Genomic DNA, 21,302 nt, shown 5'->3' on the forward strand with positions numbered 1-21,302 from the left:
GACAACTTAGAGGCCTCCTAGAGGAACCAAAAGGACCTTGGCTGAGTTTGTACTCTTTCCAGCCGGATGCATTGCTTTTTAGAATAGAGTGAATAGAAAGTTATCCAGTGGTCATCCATCAGAGCCTGCTTCATTACATTAATATGAAGAACTTTACCCGATTTGGTAGCTGTAATTAACCATTGCAAAATTACAGTGGTAATTGTAATTTATCACAATGGTATCAATGCAGGAACAAGTGCATTGTGAAAATCTGTGGTTTTATATTTCAGCCTTAAGTTCAATTTTTGTAAATTACATTTAAACTTCTTTATAAGCTTCTTATTCACTGTATAGATGATTTTTATTCATTTGTGTTATAGTATTAGAAAAAAGCATTTGTACTGCTTTAAATTAGCATCCTGGCAAGTTATATGTTTTACATTTAGATTATATAACAGCATTAAAGCAAGAAGTATTTTAAAGCTTAATTTATTGACATTTTAAGAAAATTGGATAATGTTCCTTGCTTGTTTATGCTCAATCATCTTCTTCCCAAGCCTTTCTCTTACTCTCCAAATCCTCAAAGTAAATCTTTAGGCACCTATGCTTATAAATAAGTTCCAATAAAACTTAATTTTAATTTTACCATTATTTACACAGAAATATGATTCACTGGATTCAGTAGAACATATAGTACTGCAATTGTACTTTGAAGTACTATAATTATGTTAAGAGTTTTTCACTCAATTTCTTCTCTATCTGTGAATAGAATAATGAGAGATCCAGGCCATATGTACCCTGTAAACTATTATTTATTTCATAGCTTCTTCACAAAGAATTATGTGAATTGTTATTGGATGAGGTTCTAAGAATTTATTCTTTGCCTGAGTTCAGATGTTCTAATGCAAAATGCACACACACACACAAATACATACCATCAGTAACCTATTGGGGTTACTCCAAGACAAAAATACCCTCAGCCTTTTGTGGGAGTACTGAAACAATGGGAGAATAAATGCATAAACCACAATTAACTTTATTTAAATTTTACATTGAGCCTCTAATGTGTTTATGAACAAAACATAGGAGAACAAACCCATCAGGACAAGATTCAGCAGTCCATCTGCATTTAAAAGACAAAGGCCACTCTTTTGAAGACAGCAAAGTCAATATTTTGGACAGAGAGGACCGCTGGTATGAAAGAGGGTTAAAGAGCCCATCTATGTCAAAATTGAACAGCCCTCTCTCAACAGAGGGGGACTGATACAACATCATCTATCTCCAGTCTACAACACAGTACTTTCAACAGTTCCAAGAAGGCTCCACATCCATTTTCACCACTCAGGTGATCCTGATGATAGTAACTTTTGGTATTCATCTAATAAGCACATGCAGCAAAGGCAAAGTTTACCCTTAAGCACAATTTCTGGTTTTCTGAGAGAAAATAGCCCTGCTGAATCATTTCCATGAAAACTATTTTATCTGACTCCCATTTAAGAGAAATTAGGGAATCATTTCCATAGAAGCATCATATCTATTTTATCTGATTCTCATTTAGGAGAAATTGACAGAAGAGGAAAACAAACTACAGAAATTTTTTTTTTTTTTTTTTTTTTTTAATTTGATTTATATGCCGCCCTTCTCCGGAGACTCAGGGCGGCTTACAGTGCGTTAAGCAATAGCCTTCATCCTTTTGTATATTTATACAAAGTCAGCTTATTGCCCCCACAAACTGGGTCCTCATTTAACCTACCTTAGAAAGGATGGAAGGCTGAGTCAACCTTGAGCCTTGGAGAGATTCGAACCAGCAGAAATTGCAGGCAGCTGTGTTAATAACAGGGTGCTTTAAACCACTGTAGTACCAAGGCTCTTGGTGAAAGAACTTGTGACAAAATAACTGACCGTGTGATTTTTTGAGTTTGCTGCAGCATTCTTTGTTTGACTAAGGCAAACACTTTCTGAAACCAGCTTACTTGAAAACATTCGAAGTAAATATTTTGGATGGCTGCACAATTCCTTAAGAAAACCATAGAACTGCAACCAGGTCCAGTGTGTCGGTCCTCAGAAGAAAATCTCATAGACTTCTTTCCTACAAATATTTTCAATCATAATAATGTAGGCTGAATCTTTATTCTAGTTCATTGTGAGTTTATTGGTTTTGACTCATTAGATTTATACTGGAGCTTTTATTCAGGAGCTCACTGTTGCATACATAGTCCTCCCTCATCCTGTTTTTTCCTATCAACCACAACTAGTGTGGAAGGTTGAGTTAAGAGAGTGAGCAGCTCAAATCCACAGGTGAACGTCTGTGCCTGAAGATGGATTACTTCCTGTACGTCCCCCACTCCCCAGCATTTTAACTTGGGGTGGGTTCTACTTACTTTTACTATCGGTTTGCAATGGGGCTGCGTGCACACTCTTCTGCACATGCTCAGAAGCTTCTGCGCATGCGCAGAAGCATTTTGGTGACATCGGGGGTGGTGGGCGGGACCTCCTGCTGGTTTTATTACCTGTTCTATAACCGGGGGCAATCCACCACTGCTTTAACTACTATAAGACATTGGCTTTCATTACATCTCATGTTATCATCATTTGCATAATTTTCTACTCCCAAGCAGAGCCCAAGCGCACTCCCAACAAGAGAAACTCCAGAACAATTGGATGCCACTTACTTTTCCACATGTTGGACTGCAGCTTCTATTTTCTTTCAACCAACTCCCCCCCAGTTGAATAGAACTGGCAACATCTGAAGGTTGACAAGTGACCTACCTCTGTCCTACATACATTTTAATGTATTTTACAATGCGAAAGTTACTTTTTTACATTTTTGAAATTAGATGAGTGCCCACTGGTCCTCCTCTTCTCCCCCACTTTTTTTTTAACATAAAGATTATATTAACGTTCAGCCTGAAGATGATTTTAAACATTCTTGCAGCATATAGCCGGCCTGACTGGTCTGAAAAAGATCTAAGCAAGGTCCTTGATCAGGGGTGAAATTCAGCAGGTTCTGACAGGTCCTGGAGAACTGGAAGCGGATATTTTGAGTAGTTCGGAGAACCGGCAAATATCACCTCTGGCTGGCCCCAGATTGGGGTGGGAATGGAGATTTTGCAGTATCCTTCCCCCAGGAGTGGGGAGGGAATGGAGATTTTGCAGTATCTTTCCCCTGCCACGCCCACCAAGCCACACCAAGCCACGCCCACAGAACCGGTAGTAAAAAAATGTGAATTCCACTATTGTCCTTGATGGCACATTTGTGGAAATCCAGGAAGAAATTCCTGAGCTATAAGCTAGATTGGAACAGCCCTGTGACTAGTTAAAGCAAAAGGACAGTAAATCATTAGTCCATTGATGTGTTATTACTTTATGATGAATGCCCCATAGAGAGAGAAGTGATTGCAAAGTGTTTTGATTCTTGAGCCAAAATTATTTGTCTATGGACTATGTCTTATGTCTTGGGTTGCAAAAAATTTGACTGACTTTGATTCTTTTTTTTTTCAGGAATGAGAAGCCATGGTTCTTCAGTTGCCTCCTTGCAAATGTTTCTGTTTTGTGTGTCCCTTCTCTGATAAATGTGCCCAATTTCCTACCAGTTGTCACTGCTTCCTGCCAATGAACAAAGACTGGAGAAGTTGCATCAAATTTATTTCGGTGAGCATAATTGTTGGGATGTATTTTCTCAAATGTGTTGTTTATTAAGGAAACAAGAAGCAATCCAAGCAGGCTTTACAATGTTTGATGGCCCCAGTTTCATTTTCTCCCAACACTAGATTTGCAAACCAGTTGCATTGTTCCATAAAACAAGATTGAAATTATTAAGAATCGTGGTTACTTCTTCCACCTGAATAGACATTCATTGACAATCTTGAAGATCTTTGAAAAGTTATTCATATGTCATGATGAGTCCATATCTACAAATATCAGAATCATACAATTAATCATATGAGACTTTATGGAAATGAAAGTTGGATTTTGAAGTAAGGTAGGAAGAGTATTGAAAGAGCTCTTGAAAATTGGTGTTGGAGAAAACTCCTGAGAATACAAAACAAACAAACAAAGGAATCATCAAGCAAATCAACCCTTCACATTTGAAGCACAAAGGACCAAGCTCATCATATGGCACAGTATAGAGAGACCCAGTTCTCTGGCAAAGGTTCTAATCTGGAAAGGTAGGAGGAAAGAAAATAAGACAATCACCAGTGGCAAGATGGACAGACTCGGTTACAATGGGGATGGGGACACCAGTAGAGGAACTGAAGGACCAGGTCAGGGACAAATAGTCATGGAGAAAATATATCTGTGTGGTCTCTAGCAGTCAACAATGACTTGATGGCACGTAATCAGTCATTCAGTCTAACTCAGGGGTGTCAAACTCAATTCCACTGAGGGCTGCATCAGGGTTGGTTTGACCTAGGGCAGTGATGGCTAACCTTTTTGCCGTCACATGCCAAAAGCTGGGGGAGCATGGGGAGGGGGTTGTGCGCAAGCCTGCCCACACCCATAATTGAATGCCCACCTGCGCCCCACCCCACTGCATGCGCACACGACCCTTCTGCACTCCCCCCACTTTTGGCATGTGACGGCAAAAAGGTTACAGGTGGGCCCAGTAGACCCCTTTTTCGTCCTCCCCAGGCTCCAAAGGCTTTCTCGGAGCCTGTGGAGGGCAAAAATGGCCTTTCCCACCCACCCTAGAGGCCCTCCGGAGGCCAGAAATGGTCCGTTTCCGGACTTCTGGTGGGCCCAAAAAGCCCAAAAATCAGCTGGCCGATGTGCGTGTGCATGCTACAGCTGAGCTAGGGCAAAGCTCGCGTGCCCACAGATATGGCTCCGCGTGCCACCTGTGGCATGCCTGCCATAGGTTCGTCATCACGGACCTGAGGGGTGTGGAGGGCGTGGCCAGGGGGCGTGGCCAGCTCAAAATCACTCATGTCAAGGGTGCCTGTGGTGCCCCAAGCTCTCTGCCAGCGAAAATGGGCTCCTGAGCTCCGTTTTCAGCTGCCACGGCCTCCTGCAACCCTCTGCCAGTGAGGGAGGCCATGGCAGCCGAAAACAGCAAAGGGAGCCATCAAGAACCAATGATATTTTAGTAACTGAGTAAAATGAGGCAAAGCTTGCACTACCCAGAGGCATCCTCAAGGAGAGTTAGAAAGGTCAAGATGGCAGCTACAACCATGCGATTGAAATCCTGGTCTTTTATGTGTCATGAGATATCCTGACTTTAATGTAAAGAAACATTATGGCTAGATTTATACAATGTGATGTGTCAGCTTTTAGTTAAGTGTGTAGTATGGATCTATTATAGTATGAAAATTTTATTAAATGGTTTAATCCAATGTGTGACTAACTAATGTTGGGTTATTTAACAGATTACATTTAAGTATTTCATGGCTAATGTAATGTCTAATCCAGATCAATGACAGGAAAGAACTGGCAATTTTGGGGAAGGAATAAAAGAGGATTAGCCGGAAGTATAAGCATAGAGGCTTAAGTTATTCCTTTTAAATGGGATTTATTTTAAATCAGGAAAGTGACTTAAAAAGAATTGAGGCACAATTAAAAAATAAAATTATTATTTAAAATACTGAAATGGTTAGAAAAAATAATAGAGCAACCTGTGGATGGAAAACCAGAGACATTCTTACTAGGAATATTTACTGAAAAATACACCAAAGAAATAAAATATTTGATTTTACATATTATAACAGCTGCACGCATATCATACGCACAAAATTGGAAAAGGGAAAACATACCAACAGAAGAAGAATTGATAAAAAAAACCCTAGAATGTGCTGAGATGGACAAATTAACAAAAGAGCTCAAAGAAAAGGAAGATACGGAATATTATATAATCTGGAACAAATGGTATAAGTGGCTAGAGACTCGAAATAATGGATAATAAAAATAGGGGTAAATTTGAAAATGGAAAATATGAATATGATATTGTATAGAATGTATAAAATCAATATGATTGTTATAATGTAATTAAAAGAGAAAGGGAGAAGAAGAAAATGGAATAGTATAAAGGGAAACGGGAGAGAATGTAAATATTAGAAGAGCAGTCGCATTCACGACAAACCATTTTATACCAAATTTATATTTTTGCTGATAAAGAAATAAAGGGAGACAAAGGGAAGAGAACTTGTGGCTCAGAAGGTTAATTCAACTGCCTAACATGCAGGAAGCCCAAGTTTGAATCTGAGTAAGGGTATGGCTAGCTGATGAAAGCTAAAAAGCTTGAAATAGATCTCTACTAGTCTCCCTTTATTTCTTTATCAGCAAAATATAAATTTGATATATATATGTGTGTGTGTGTGTGTGTGTGTGTGTGTTTTATGTTTTGTGTTTTGTGTTTGTCATATTGTGTTATAATAAAAATATTTTTAATAAATAAATAAAATACTGATACGACGGGACAGAAACAATATTGGAAAATGTCTAATAAAATGTTTGGGAACATATATGCAAATTTGAAAGCAAAGAAGTAATTAACAACTGAAAACTCAAGTCTCAGTGCTCAGATAAAAGCGCTCAGATAAAAGAAAAACAATTTGGGAAAGTGCGCTTTTAAAACATAATTACAGAGTAAATATCAATGTTGGAATAACCTAATTTGAACATAAATATAATCATCAGACCTCTCTGCTCCTGTTTATTTCTCTTGTCAGATTAGCCTCCTTCTAATTAAAACAATTTAAATGAAAAAATATTTTCTTGCAAGATCATTTTATTTGTTCTCACCATAAAAAAAAAATGCTGTTGCATGCATTCACCTTCACCAGAACCAAACAGCCTAGTTTACAAGATTCATGATCACAGAAATTTGTGTTTACTCTTAATCTTCTCTAGTTTAGCATACACATCTTTTTCAATAGATTCTCGCCTTTCTTTACACAGCAAATAGCTATAGCTGCTTTGAGGAACTCCAATCTATTTGCTGTGTAAAGAAAGGCGAGGATCTTTTGAAAAAGATGTGTATGCTAAGATAGAGAAGATTAAGAGTAAACACAAATTTCTGAAGGCCACCATCTTCAGAAGCTGGAGTAGACTTTCTTTCTGTTGCTATATATGTTAGGAATAGAAGGTATGTGTCTAATGTCTTACGTATTCCCTACCATGGATGTGATGTAGATCTGCAAAATAAATCTTTTTTGCTGCTTTCAGATGTCCACTGGGGTCTTTCCATCACATCTACTTCTGTTCTAACACCCCCCCCCATTAGAATCCTTTGCAGATGTGCTTTTAGCATCTCCCACATCCTATATACTCATACCATTAATGTTTTTTTTCCCTACTCAAATGAAGGACTCTGCATTTGTTTCTGCTGGAATTCAAGTTTTTGAAAAAGCGATTGGACAGCCATTAGTCTGAAATGGTATAGGGTTTTCGTGCCTGAACAGGCGATTGGACTAGAAGTCCTCCAAGGTCCCTTCCATCTCTTCTCTTCTCTTTGATCTGTCCCCGTACTCACACACACACCAACACAGCTAGTCGAGGGTTAAGGAAACACTTTGGAACGCACCCAGGTCTTATCTCCCACTTGGCAGCGATAGACACACCGTCTGCCAAGTGACTTTATTTTCAAAGTAAAACAGAAAGATAAATACTCAAGAGTCCAAATGTCCGACACTTTAAATCTTTCTCTCAGCAGTTCCGGACGAGGCTTTAATGACTATCCAAGGTTTGCTTTGTTCGTCACAAGGATCCTTGACCACCACCCTCTATTATATAGTCTCTGGGGTGCGGTCCAGTGACTCAGTTCTAATCCCTAGCATGCCTCCTAAACTGCTGCAAACGTTTATCACGCCTTCGGAGGCGTGCGTCCAGGAATGATGTTTCTTCATCACTCTGATTCGAATCAGCTGTCTCCTCTCCCTCGGCCAGCACTTGAGACAATGCCAGAGGGGAGGGGCCTGGAGAGGGAGGCCTGGCTGACTCCTCTTCCTCATGCTCGGAGCTTTCTTCCTCCGATGGGACAGGCTCAGAGGGCGGGGCCACAACACTCTTCTCTTCTCTTCTCTTCTCTTCTCTTCTCTTCTCTTCTCTTCTCTTCTCTTCTCTTCTCTCCTCTACTCTACTCTACTCTACTCTACTCTACTCTACTCTACTCTACTCTACTCTCCTATGATATCCTATCCTATCCTATCCTATCCTATCCTATCCTATCCTATCCTATCCTATCCTATCCTATCCTATCCTATTCTATTCTATTCTATTCTATTCTATTTCTCTTGCTCCAACTTATCAAGGTCCTTCTGTATCTTGATAGTGCCTTCTAAAATGTCTGTTTCCCCACAATACACAGATTTGATAAACATATCTTCTAACTCCACATATTCATTATTATAAGAAGCTTGGCTTGACAGTTTCCTCAAGTGTGATATGGAACTAGTGAAAAAAAAAAATCAGTGGGTATAACTGTTCGACGAGCTCTGTGTCCATCTAATGGTAGACAGTCCAGCCCATATCATGCCATCTTTTCTACTGAAATCTCATTTAAAACTTTGTCAAATGCTTAATCAATCCTTTAAATTATTGGAAAACAATATTTTGAAAATATGGCCCGTGGAATATTTTCCATGGATTCGAAGAGGTCCGGTCCAACTCTGTTATTCTGTTTGAATATGTGTCATAAACAATTATGTCTTATCTCATTTCCCAGTGAATTCCAATTTCTTCCTGGAAGTGAAAGTGGGCACAGGCATGAAGCTGTGGCAGTCAATATTAGAAGCATTTGTTCTGCTACCGTATCTCAATGTATGGCTTGTTGATGGTGAGTGCTCAGTCTTTCATGCCCATTATTATTACAATTTTGAAATTGTTTAATATACATGATAACTGGCTCTACTGTTAATAGTTCTTAATGTTTAACTTTGATTTCTAGCATTCAGTTGGTATCGTCCCACTTTAAAGTCTGGTTATCTGTCAACCCACTGAAGTAAATTCAATCTGTTCCATAGAAACTATAACTGAGTCATCAACCCCTATCAATCTCCTGTTTCTCAACCTTGGTTGCTTCACGATGGTTGGACTCCCAGAATTCCTCAACCAATTATACTTTTATTGGGGAGTTCTGGGAGTTGACGTCTACACATCTTAAGGTTACCAAGATTTAGAAACACTTCCTAAATAATCTTAGAGACCATGCGCTGGATGCTGAACTGCAATAAGTACTACTTTAGATCACCCCTTCTCAATGCCATCTCCTTATTTCTGGAATATCCTACCCCAATAAGGTATTCCTGGCATTATTATTTTTTCTAATGTTAAAACATTTTCATTCTAGTATTTTTAACATGTTAATAAGTTAATTTACTGTACAGTGTTAGATGCAAGTATCTCATAGAAACTTTTAAACTCTTCTGCCTGCTGTTATGTTTTCATTGCTTTTATATTGTATTTTTATTTATTACTATATTTCATGCTGTGCTTTCAGTGTTGTCCTAATATGGTTATATAGCTCTGAAGCATCAAAATACTCAAGTTGCTTTAATTAAAAAAAAATTGTCTAGACCATGTTTTCCCCAAAGTTGGCTCCAGGTGTTGGTTGTGGCATCCATCATTTCTGACTTTTGGTTAAACCACTTTTAGCCACAGTTAGATGCCCTCTTAATGTCCATGTTTTAAGCAGTGGTCTTCTACTGTTTTCCTTTTTTCAGACATTGTTTGTTTTTGGCATAGCACTAAGAACAGAAGGAGCAACAATAAACACTAAATAAACATTTCCTTTGGGTAGCTACACGGATTGGGACTAGAGGGAAAAATAACAATTCAGTATCATCAATAAAAAGATGGCAAACAGGGCCATAGAATCATCTTGATTATCTTTTCTTCCAAAATCATGGAACTGAAATGATAATAATAGACCCCAAGAAGGGTGAATTTGGATACAGATCTCATTTAAACATAGAGCACCATGAAAAAAGTGAGAAATTTAAACTGTTACTAGTAATCCCATTAGATTATCATCAAATGTTAGCAAAAATTATCTGCAACAATAAAACAGGTCTACCTTTAAATGTTTTAGAATGTTTAAATGTAAATTTCTTTCATGTCTTTAGCTTACTTTGTACATGCATACAGATGTGCAATTCAACTATTGGCATAACAGTTAACAAACAACAGATAAATTAAACTTCATGAGTAAAAGAAAGGAATGTTAGATAGCATATGTTCAAAAACTAAAGGCTTCTTGCATGACTCCCCCATTTGATTAGGAAGCCATGCTGTTGAGAGATGGTGATTTATTGTCCAGCATATCTGAAAAGCATCTGATTAGGGAAAGTTTAAACTTTAGAAAACAGAAATCTGGCAAAATAAAGTGAGACAACAAAATACTCTTTATCTGTTGTTGTATAAAGGGAGAAGCTAGGCGGCTGGAAAAATAGCCTTGGCAACTGCAATATAAATTTGGCAATTGTTCTTCTAATGTCTGCTGGTCCATCTGTTATACCATAACAGTCTACCGAGAAAGCAGCACCTGTGCTTTTTTACACTGAATATTCCTAATTTGTCACAGCAAAGTTGTACTGCCACCTTCTCCTGTATTACCAGAACTTGAAATATACATTGCTGAAAGTTTGGATTGTGTGTCATAGATGCCATATTTGCCAGCGTAGCTTTAAAATATTTGGTGATTGGCATGCTTTTGTCCTGGTAGCCATTTCATCTGAAGTTTCACAAGATATGGGTCTTTGAGTTAGACTCACAGACTGGAAAGCTTTTCTGGGTTAAGGTTAAAGTAAATCTAGTAGGTTTATCTCAAAATTCTAATAATCCAAGTTGACTCACAGAAGACAATGTACAAAAAGGAGAGAAAGAAAGTCAGAAGACAAAATGAGTCCATTCCGTATAAGGTGTCTTTGCAGCTAGGAGTTCTAAGATAAAAGCCAAAGAATCATTCCTAAACTGGTTTTGTTCCAGTGATATTTCAAACTTGAGAATTGGCTTCTTTCATCAGGATACTGCAGAATAGTTTATCAGACCAGCTGTTTCTCGACAGAGCCAAGCTCCCCTACATACTTCTGTTTTTCTGATGCTCTGTCTTCAGATATGAATATTCTCAAAGGTTAACTTGAGAAGGCTCTCAGTCTGGGTCAGATCAAGGCTGAGCAGATAACAGCAGACAAGGGAAGAAATGCAAACCAACAATTTGTCTGGGAAGAGAAGCTTGCCTGGGTAGTTTCACCTTCGACAGCAATACACAGAAGAGTAGTCAAAATCCAGTTCAATGTTCAGACAGCCAGTCAGATTTGTCAGCCGGTTTCATAAGCAGGATTCGCAGAAATCATACATCACACCAGGCAATCAAACAGTTGTTTCCAACAGAGAAACTTAGGTGGGGGCTGCCATTAAATCAGGCTGCAAACAGATGTCTTTAGTTAAGAGTTTCCCCCTTGCTTGGCAAGGAGTCTCATTGAGCATCTTTGCTCTGGTCTCCATTCTACTTGCCAAGATTTGGAGATTGTATCATATCATCTGACTGCTTCAGAGTTTGATCAGTCTCAGGTGATTTCTGGCTTGGTATCTCCTGAGGCTAACATTCCACTGGTTCAGCTGGAGTAGCTTCTTTAATGTCAGAGTCTGAAGTCTGGACCATGACAAAGTCCGGTTCTTTAACAGCTGTAAGATTTGAGGCTAGTGAAGCAGAAACCTTGCAAATACCTGGTCCAAAAATGTGTTATAGCTGTTCGTTTCTTGCACATGTATGCATATTATTGGCTAAAATGTAGGGTGATCTCTTTGTTCCTTGATTTCATCTTTACTAAATCTTGGTTTTAATGTGTGTTTTCCTCCCCTTAAATATTGAATTTGAGCCTCTGTGGCTTTATTACAGCTTTAGTATTCATTTATATTTGTATTTTAGCAGTATGATATGCATTTCTGTACAATGTTAAAGAGTTTTGGGGAGAGAAAATCAGGGTAGAAATAAACTATTATGAACATGGTTGTAACCAAAGCAAATCCAAGTCTAGGCTTGTAACCACTCTGCTAACAATAACTGATTTCATTATTCCAATTCTTCAGGACAATCTCCTCCTGGGAAACCTAGAATAGTAAGTTGCCTGTCCCAAGGAAATGAAACATTTAGTTGTCGATGGGAGCCTAATTCAGATGGGGGTCTTCCTACAAATTATACTCTGCTCTACAACACCGTTGGGTAAGAATATATGGGAAAGTGGGAAGGAACAAATAATTTTTATGTACTTTTTTCTCCACATACAGTAGATTCAATAGAGGTAGATACACCTTAAGAATAAGATTACCATGTATAAAGTAATATAATGCCTGTAAGCACACAAGTCTAAGTTTTTAAAACTATTATTACTTGAACATAACCACAGACATAATTTACACATCAAAGTCATGTGTTGTCAAGGGCGTAGCTGTCCCACTTTTATACCTATAAATAATAGATCATCTGAAAGTTTGAACGAAGAAAAATGGATGCCTGGATGTGATGTTGGAGAAAATTGTTACAATACTTTAGACCATTAGAAGAATAAGTCATTCAATAGCAGGTGAATTCATACTAGGCTTTTCTTTTGAAGCACTAGTCATGAAGCTAAAGTTTAAATCTTTTAGAAAAATAATGAAAAAGCATGAGTCATTAGAGAACACTCTGTGGCTTGGAAAAAATGGAAGGCGATTAGAAAAAAAAGGCCGACACAAGATGAGGTGCCTAGAAACCATCCCTGAAGACTGAAGTATAAGCTTGTAAAAGCTCAACAAAGCACTGATAAGCCCTATAGATAAAATAATGTTCATTCGATCAAAATGTTTTCTACTCAGAGATGTACAAGGCAACTGAAAGAACTAATTGACCATGTGGATTGTTACCGCCCAGATCTTGTAGTCTGAAGGTTAGGATGAGGGACAAATGACTGTTGTACAAATAGTCCTCAATTTATGACCACAATTGAGCCCAAATTTCTGTTGGTAAATGAGACAGTTGTTAAGTGAATTTTGCCCTATTTTATTATTTTTCTTGCCGCGGCTGTTAAACAAATCATTGTAGTTGCTAACTCAGTAGCACAGTTGTTAAGTGAATTTATTGGATTTCCCAATAAATTTACTTGTCAGAAAGTCATAAAAAGGGATTGCATGACCCCAGGAGATGCAACCATCATAAATATGAGTCAGTTGCCAAGCGTCTGAATTTTAATCACGTGACTGTGGGGATGCTGCAATGGGCATAAGTGTGAAATATGGTCATAAATTACTTTTTTCAGAAGCGTTGCAATTTCAAACAGTTAATAAATGAACTGTTATAAATGAAGTTGCAAAAACTACAGGTCTGGTCCCTCTTTATAAGATTGTTGTTCCTGGAATTTCCAGTTAGCCTCCCAACAGATCTGGAAACTACCAGATGTGTTGATTTACTACATTTGAATGGTGTTTGAATGGTGTTTAGGTGACCAGCCGAGCTCTTACCTTAATTCATTGCTAAGGATATCAGCTAACTTTGATTCCATGTTGTGTGCTTACAACAGTAATGTTAGTTATACTGCTTTTAAGTAATTTAAGGATATGCTTATTTATTTTTGATAAATATAAACATTTCTATGTTACATACTTATATTTCAGTAAAGAAGATATCCATGAATGTCCAGATTACCTATCTGCTGGACCCAATTCCTGTTACTTTAATCAAAGAATCACCAGGCTGTGGCAAACATACAACATTAGTGTAAAAGCTACCAATGATGCAGGAAGTAATTTATCTGATCCTCATTATGTGGACGTAAAAGAAATGGGTAAGAGCAGAAGCCAAATGAAACTCAAGCTTTTATTTTGCTCTGTAATTAGAAAGAGAGAAGGCTAATCTCAATGTAGACAGAAGAGGCCAGCCGTACTAGTCATCAGGTCTATTGAAAATCAAGAAGAAAAATAATAGTGGACTGAGATGATCTCAGTCACAAGATCTATGATTCATTTAAAAGTTTCATGGGCTTTAAGACCCAGTTTTGATTCATGATATCTTAGTTAAAAGAGTTGTCAGGTATCCAGATTCTTAAGATGAAATGCTGGAAAGATGGATAACACTGGCTTAGGTAAACTACTAGTCTTTCTCATTATGTACCTTACATCTTTTGTTTTGAAACTATTGGAGCCTGGTACCTTCCAGATATGACTCAATTCCCAGACATGGAGAAAGGCTGACATGCAGAAATGTAAAAGGAGGAATTCTTGGTAAAAGCAGTAAAAAATACTCATATCTCAATTTTCTTTTGCCTAGTTAAGCCAAACTCTCCCATGAACCTCTCTTTGGAAATCAAAATGATAAATGGAATAATGTACATGTGGACAAAATGGTCACCATTCCCGCGGGTGAATGATTCAGTACCATGTAATTATGAATTGCGACTGAAGTCTGCAGAAGGAAAAGAATGGGAGGTAAGAAAGCCGCATAGCTTTGCTAGTGATGTTAGCAAAGAAAAAAAGAAAGAAAAGGAAAAGGCAGCTGTCATCATAAATTTAATAAACAAATAAATAAATAAATTTCCTCAATTCAAAGATTGTGCTTAAACCACAGTGAAGTTTGACGCTTTACATGTCTCGACATTCCAACACCTGTGTACAAGAAAAATTAAGGTAGGTAGGAAAGCCTGGGCTGCAGGCCAGAATACATAAATTGGCTTGCAGAAGGCCTGGGCTCAGAGTACAGCTTCTTAAGATAATGGAACCAGGGAACAGAGTGCCTCACCTGAAACTTTGGAAAGCCAAAGTCTACTAGTCAATAGACCAGCAATATTGGCTAAGTGGACAAATCACCTGGCTTGCTGTCAGATAGCCTTCCAGGAACTGATCTCCATCACTGACATCTGAGGATTAATAGGTCTTTAGTGTATCCTAACTCTTCTCAGTGAAACATGGATTTCATTCATTTCCAGAGCATGATGCAGCTGGAGAGCTCAGGAACAGAACACAGTATAGTCCGGTACGGTGTCCAGTATTTTTCTGATCCCAAGCCTAATCAAGGAACTATCAAGGAGAAAGCAAATTGTCAGCACCAACTTTGACAGGGCAAGCTACTGTATATAGACAGAGAGCAAAATCCCACTCTCTTCTAGCACTGAGGATATTACCCAATGTGGTAATGAAATGTCTGCAAGCAAACAACCAAGCTTAGAGTCCACAGTTCAATTCAGAGCTACCGATATTCTCTTATAATATTTATTGGTAAAGTTCAATAGAATATGGTGACCTTTGGCTTATGAAATGATCTGTTGCTGAAGGCTATTGAAGTTAGATTAAAGGCTATATAAGGTTAACAAAAGGCTACAAATCTCGCACCACCACTCCTGCCACCCTTAATCAAAAATAGCAATAGACAGTGGCAGAATCCAAGGAGCGCAGTGTTTTTCTTTTCTTTTCTTTTCTTTTCTTTTCTTTTCTTTTCTTTTCTTTTCTTTTCTTTTCTTTTCTTTTCTTTTCTTTTCTTTTCTTTTCTTTTCTTGAAAATTCCAATTCTTGTCCTCTTTATAAAGATCCAAGTGATAGTAATCAATATAAGAGTAGAATCTACCTACTCGGTGAGCACCCTATGTCAGAGTTCCAAATAATGCTCAATAAGCTCAATAAGAACCCCGAGGCAAGCAAGTTCCTCAAAAAACATTTTATTAAGACATATCAAATTGGCATATTCATGGGGGGAAACCAGCTCTATGTTGGCATTTTCCTCCAATTAAAAGTAAAACTTTATCACTTCCCCCCAGAATCTTATTCACCTAGTCCAATCAGCATACTGTACAGCCCAGTTGCTAGATGATCTCAGTCTCCACCCTGTGGACACCTGCACAAATGTCCTTGATTCCCAAGGGAAAGAATTTTATTTTGACTACAACACCCCAGCTAATCTGTACAACCCCCTCCCTGGCCCCTTCGCTCCAGGCTGTGTCAGCCCTGAAGCAGTGAGCAAAGAAACCTCCTTAGAGACTACAAAAAAGAAAATGGCCACAGCTCAGCCAACTTCAGGGTTGACACCTTACATATAAGCAGATTTCCTAAGCGAAGGATGATGCTGAAGGGAAATGAAAAAGGGCTACATAAAACATACTGTGTGAGTTAATGTACGGTATTTCACTTCAGGAAGGGCTATAGAATGCGAGGCCAGCATCTCCTTTATCTCTCACATAAAGGTTTCCATGGAGCAACCATTGAAGTGAGTGAAGAACCCTTGAGGTATTGTCATGCTATCAATAAGGAAGCAAGTCCCTTCGATGACGAATAAGCAAATGAAAAATGTTTCTGAGAATTACAAGTAAATAGACATCTCTCCAAATAAAATACCAGAAGGTGCATTAAATTGAGAAACATTTTTCTTGAACAAGGGGGAATTATTCAGTGTCAGCTGTGAGATGGATGCAACGATTCATCCCAGAAATAATATTGGCTAGTCATCAGAAAACAGTCGGCATTAGCTTTTCTCCTGCCTAGCACAGCACAGAAATGTCTTTGCAAGAGCGTCTCAAACTTAAATCACAGCACCTGGACTAATTTTTTTGTTGTTGTTGTTAGTTTGAGACGTTTTGCTGCTCATCCAAGCAGCTTCATTAGTCAGAGCAGGTCAGTTAGGTAGAGAGTCGTTGGGATGTGCCAACTGTTGCCACACCAAGTTCAGGGTTTTCAGCCCCAACATCATCTTTACAAGAGAGAAGATGGCCCACTGTAGCCAAGTTTCCACATGTGGCACTCATGCCTTCTGCTTAGTTGCATTGCTTGCCTCTTTATTGTTGAGCCCAGTTTTAAGGTTTCCATTTCAGGGTTAAATTGTTTTACTGGCTTGCATTGCTGGGTAATTTTATAATCTTCTTGATTTTAATTGATTTTGTTGCTAAATACCGTATTTTTGGAGTATAAGACACACACACACACACTCACACTCACACACACACACACACACACATATAAAAAAGGTTTTACCTTGAGTATTTATTTATGATAGGAGAGGGTAGGAGTGATTCAAAGTGAGTCTGTGTCATTGGTGGCATCAAACCTAACAAAACCTGCACAGATTATATTATTCTTGTTATGAACCTTTTTTTTAGGAAAGTGCCTGGAATGGCTGAAACAAAGAGGCTTAGAAGCAATTGGATAAATCATGGGATGTCTCATTATCTGGCTGATATGTGGAAATATTTTATATCTGGAAATATTTGGAAATATTTCATATATATGTATTTGTAAGAATTTGTTTACTCTGATCTAAAAGATAAGAATATTTAAAGCTATATAGATTATCTCTTCCCAATGTTGCCTTTTTTCCATAAAACTGTATACACTGCCAGATAAAAAGGTTATTGGCCATGCTAGAAGGAGATGATCAGATTTATAATCCAATCCATTTCAAGGTCAACCTAAACTAGATAATATAGTTTCAAATTCAGTGGTGGGATTCAAATAATTTAACAATCAGTTCTCTGCCCTAATGACTGGCTGGGTAGGTGTGGCCGGGTGATCATGTGATTGGATGGGAGTGGCCAACTTGACATCACTCATCACACACAGCCCTGCCTCCCAGCCACTCACCTCAAAGTCATAGGTGGGATTTAGCCAGTTCCGACCGGTTCGGGCTAATCCCACCACTGGCTGGCCCTGCCCTGCCCATTTTTTTGGCCCGTTTTGAAATCTACAAGTCTTAAAGTTACCAAGGTTGGATACCCCTGAGCTAGATGTTCTAATAGATCAGTGTTTTTCAAATTTGTAACTTTTAAGATGGGTAGACTTCAACTTCCAGAATGCTGTCTGTGCAATTTTGGAAGTCCACACATTTTAGGATTGTAAGTTTGAAAAACCCTGTCAAAAATGGGCAAATTAAGATCCTTTTTAGGGATCTGTGCTTTGGTCTCCTTTTTTTAAAAAAAAACATATTACAGATTATCCTGAGCAGCATATCTATGAAGGAAGACTCTAATAGAAACATGCTTTATGCATAAAAATATAGAAAGGCAGCTAAGGATCACTAATCTCCCCATCTTCATGGACCATAATTTATGAGCAGACGTTCGCAATGATCTCAACAGAAGTTTTTCTCAGCTCTGCTTTGCCTGAATATGTAATATCTATGCTCTGTCATTGAGTTGTGATCATTCTGGCCCTAAAGATAGACACAAAGTTCTCTCAATCACAAGAATTGTCCTCCATTCTTTTTATAGTATGGGACCCTAAAAATAGACACAAAGTTCTCCCAATCATAAAACTGTCTTCCTCGGTCTTTATTTATATTCTGGAATAGTCAGATAATGAGGAAAAGCTGAGCGGGAGAGATACATGGACAGACATTATTATTGATCTGATTTATCCTAGAACTGTTATCACTGGAAAAAAGAGACTTTTACACTGATTCCTTCCCTACCCCACACCATTACTGATGTACTGATATGAGGAAAAGGTCCAACTGGGTGAAAGGATTTTTTTTAATCAGGTTTTTTTATTTTATATTACATATACATATCAATGCATGAACAGCGTGACACCTGGGGGCCATACATTACAGTACAGATAAAATAGTATTGATCATAGTTATCACATTCATCCATCTTACATATTTCTAGTAGTAATACACATTTATATCAAATTATAATCTTTCAGTATTTCATATTGTTTAAACACACACAATACGTCTGCCGTTCAGTTTCTAAACCTCCCTCTTATCCTTACACTTGTCTTATTTTATAAAAATGTGTCTACTAATATTCCCTCTTTCTCTTATTTCTGTCTTTATTCTAATTTTTATTCATGTCACCATTATATTAAAAGACGTCCCCTTTATATTACAATACTATCCTTCATTATTTCATTGTTCAATATTTAAATATACAATTCTAATACCAATCACAATATTATTTAAACATGTAAATTAATTATATTCATATTATTTACATTCTTCCAATCTATATGATTCCACTATTAATACACATGTGTATATTAAAATATGTTCTTTCATCATTTTATTATTCATTATTTCACTTTATTATTCCACTGCAAATCATATTATTTAAACAAACTCAATACCATTATTTAATCTCTAATTTTCCCATTTTCAATACTTAGTTCTTATTCATATTTCCCATATTTCACTCTTCGAATCTATTTATATTAAAATACTATCCTTCATTGTTTCATTATTCAGTGTTTCAATATACTATTCTAATGCCAATCACGATATTATTTAAACATACAAAATAACTCTATTCATATTCTTTGTTTTCATCCAATCTATATAATTCTAGTATTAATACACATGTTTATATTAAAATATGTTCTTTTCGTTATTTAATTGCTCAGTGTTTACCAATCACAATGTTATTTAAACTTACTTAGTAATTCCATCATTCAATCTCTAATTTTCCCATTTTATTATTACTTTTGTTTCATCATGTAAGGGTATATATACAAGTAATCCCTCAATCTCTTATTGAATACATTCCTATCTCTGTTCTAATTTCTCCTCCTGCCACCATTATAAAAAAAGGAAAGAAAAAGGAGGGAAAATTTTTTTTCCTTTCTTCTTTTTCCTATCCGCCTTCTATCCATCATCTCTTGCCCGCATCAATACTTTAATTCTGTTTTGCAAAGAGATGTACTGATATGAGGAAAAGATCCAAGTGGGTGGAAGTATTTTTGACCCTCTTTCAAGCTTATTTTCTCAGAATTGGTTCCAAAACTGGACGTAAAGTTTATTAGTACAGAAATTGTAATTGGAGCAGAGAAGGAAGCAAGGGACTTTAGGAAGACAACATTATGGCAATTCAAGTTTTTGATGAAGTTTTCTTGTTTTACTTATTTTCATATCTTGGCTTTAAATCAACCCAAAGACATTACATTTGTTCAACATAATCTATATATGGGGTATGGGAACTTATATCATTTTTATCACAATGTTTTGTTATAGTCCAGTGGTTACTGTGCTTAGTAGTGCGATTTTATACTATTTCATATGGTTGTGTAATAATCCAAATTCAGAAGGGGGAATATGCTTTGGGATGAAGGCTCACTTTGTGTTTGCCAGAAAATTTTTAAAAGATTTATGCAGCAGGGCAGGAAAAAGCACAATGGATGTGAGGTATTGAGAGGTCTGAAGTGTGTGTCCACACAAGCTACAAATTCCTTTTCCCCTTTCAAATCCAGATTGTTGTACAGCTTCAAGAGAGGTAATTGAAGATTTTAAATCTTCATTTTTTGGGCTGTTTTCAGCCAATTTCGGCTGTTTTTCTGGCCATTTTTTGGGCATTTTCAGGCCATTTTTTGGCTCATTTTGGATGTCCAGTAATAGTAAATAAATAGAGAGGGAAATTGTACCTTGTTGAGGCCCTTGACTCAATTGTCCTCTCCAAAAAGGGCCGAAAAATGGGCGGGGTGGGGCCAGTCAGTGGTGGGATTAGCTGGTTCACCAAACTGGGCAGAATTTTAACAACTGGTTCGCCAGAACTGGTCCGAACTGGCTGAATCCCACCTCTGTTACATTTAATGTACTGATAAGATTTGGGTCACAACTTTTTCAAACTTGCACATGCCACGTTTTTCACACTTTCCATTGCCTTTGCAGAATTATTTTGTGGGACAACAATTGCAGTATAAAATATCTCAGTTGCATCCAGGAATGAAATACACTGCTCAGGTTCGTTGTGTAACAGATCGTGGTGGAAGGAGTGTGTGGAGCCCAGAAAGATACATTCACTTCCACAGTGGTGAGTCAGTCTCTTGAAATTTTTCTGCCATGGGAAATCAGAGACTTGGTATTTGACAAAAATGTAGAGCTGAAAAAATAACCAAAGTAATATTTAAGGGTAGACTTCTACATTGCATGCAACTATATTTAATAAAATGTACACTGCTGATTCATATAAGACCAACAGTTCACATATAGGTAACTGAGGAATGAATTTGCTGCCAGCATATTTCTATAGCATATTTCCCAAACTTCACAGTTATACCCAAATCTTTAAGGATTCCAAGAATGTGTTTATCTTATTAAAAGGGAGAGACAGAAAAGGTATGAAGTTTATTTTAAAAGGATTCCAAAAGAGATTCTAATAAAAGTTATTCCACAATTTTTTAAAAGTACAAACAAATTATCATAATATTGTCATAGTTAACATGCAAATTTGAAGAAGACTGCAACGATGGACGACCCTGATTGGATCCTGCAACATTATCCTGGGATATGTAAATTTGCCTTCAAACAAAGGAAAGAATAAGACACTTCACTCAAAAACCCCATTGAAGATTTTGCCTAGTTTGGTAATGAAACATCCAGGAGCTAAACAGCAAACTCAGAGAATAAACCCCTGCCAAAATATTTGCTTTCATTCGTGACA

The 21,302-nt window shown here is 37.5% G+C and overlaps 1 protein-coding gene across 1 annotated transcript in view; it reads left to right on the forward strand.

Annotated features, from left to right (window-relative positions):
* Positions 1–3,554: 3,554 nt before the first annotated feature.
* Positions 3,555–21,302, forward strand: part of PRLR (prolactin receptor) — a 30,435-nt gene continuing 12,687 nt past the window's right edge. Inside the window, exons 1-6 of the mRNA XM_070935951.1 lie at positions 3,555–3,633; positions 8,642–8,752; positions 12,007–12,139; positions 13,567–13,736; positions 14,219–14,376; positions 20,531–20,672. Of these exons, the coding sequence (XP_070792052.1) occupies positions 3,555–3,633; positions 8,642–8,752; positions 12,007–12,139; positions 13,567–13,736; positions 14,219–14,376; positions 20,531–20,672 (793 nt within the window). The remainder of the gene's footprint in view (positions 3,634–8,641; positions 8,753–12,006; positions 12,140–13,566; positions 13,737–14,218; positions 14,377–20,530; positions 20,673–21,302) is intronic.

The sequence above is a fragment of the Pituophis catenifer genome, unplaced genomic scaffold, assembly GCF_029215685.1.
Source record: "Pituophis catenifer annectens isolate HBS135680 unplaced genomic scaffold, rPitCat1.0.hap2 SCAF_2, whole genome shotgun sequence".
NCBI classification, from domain to species: Eukaryota; Metazoa; Chordata; class Lepidosauria; order Squamata; family Colubridae; genus Pituophis; species Pituophis catenifer.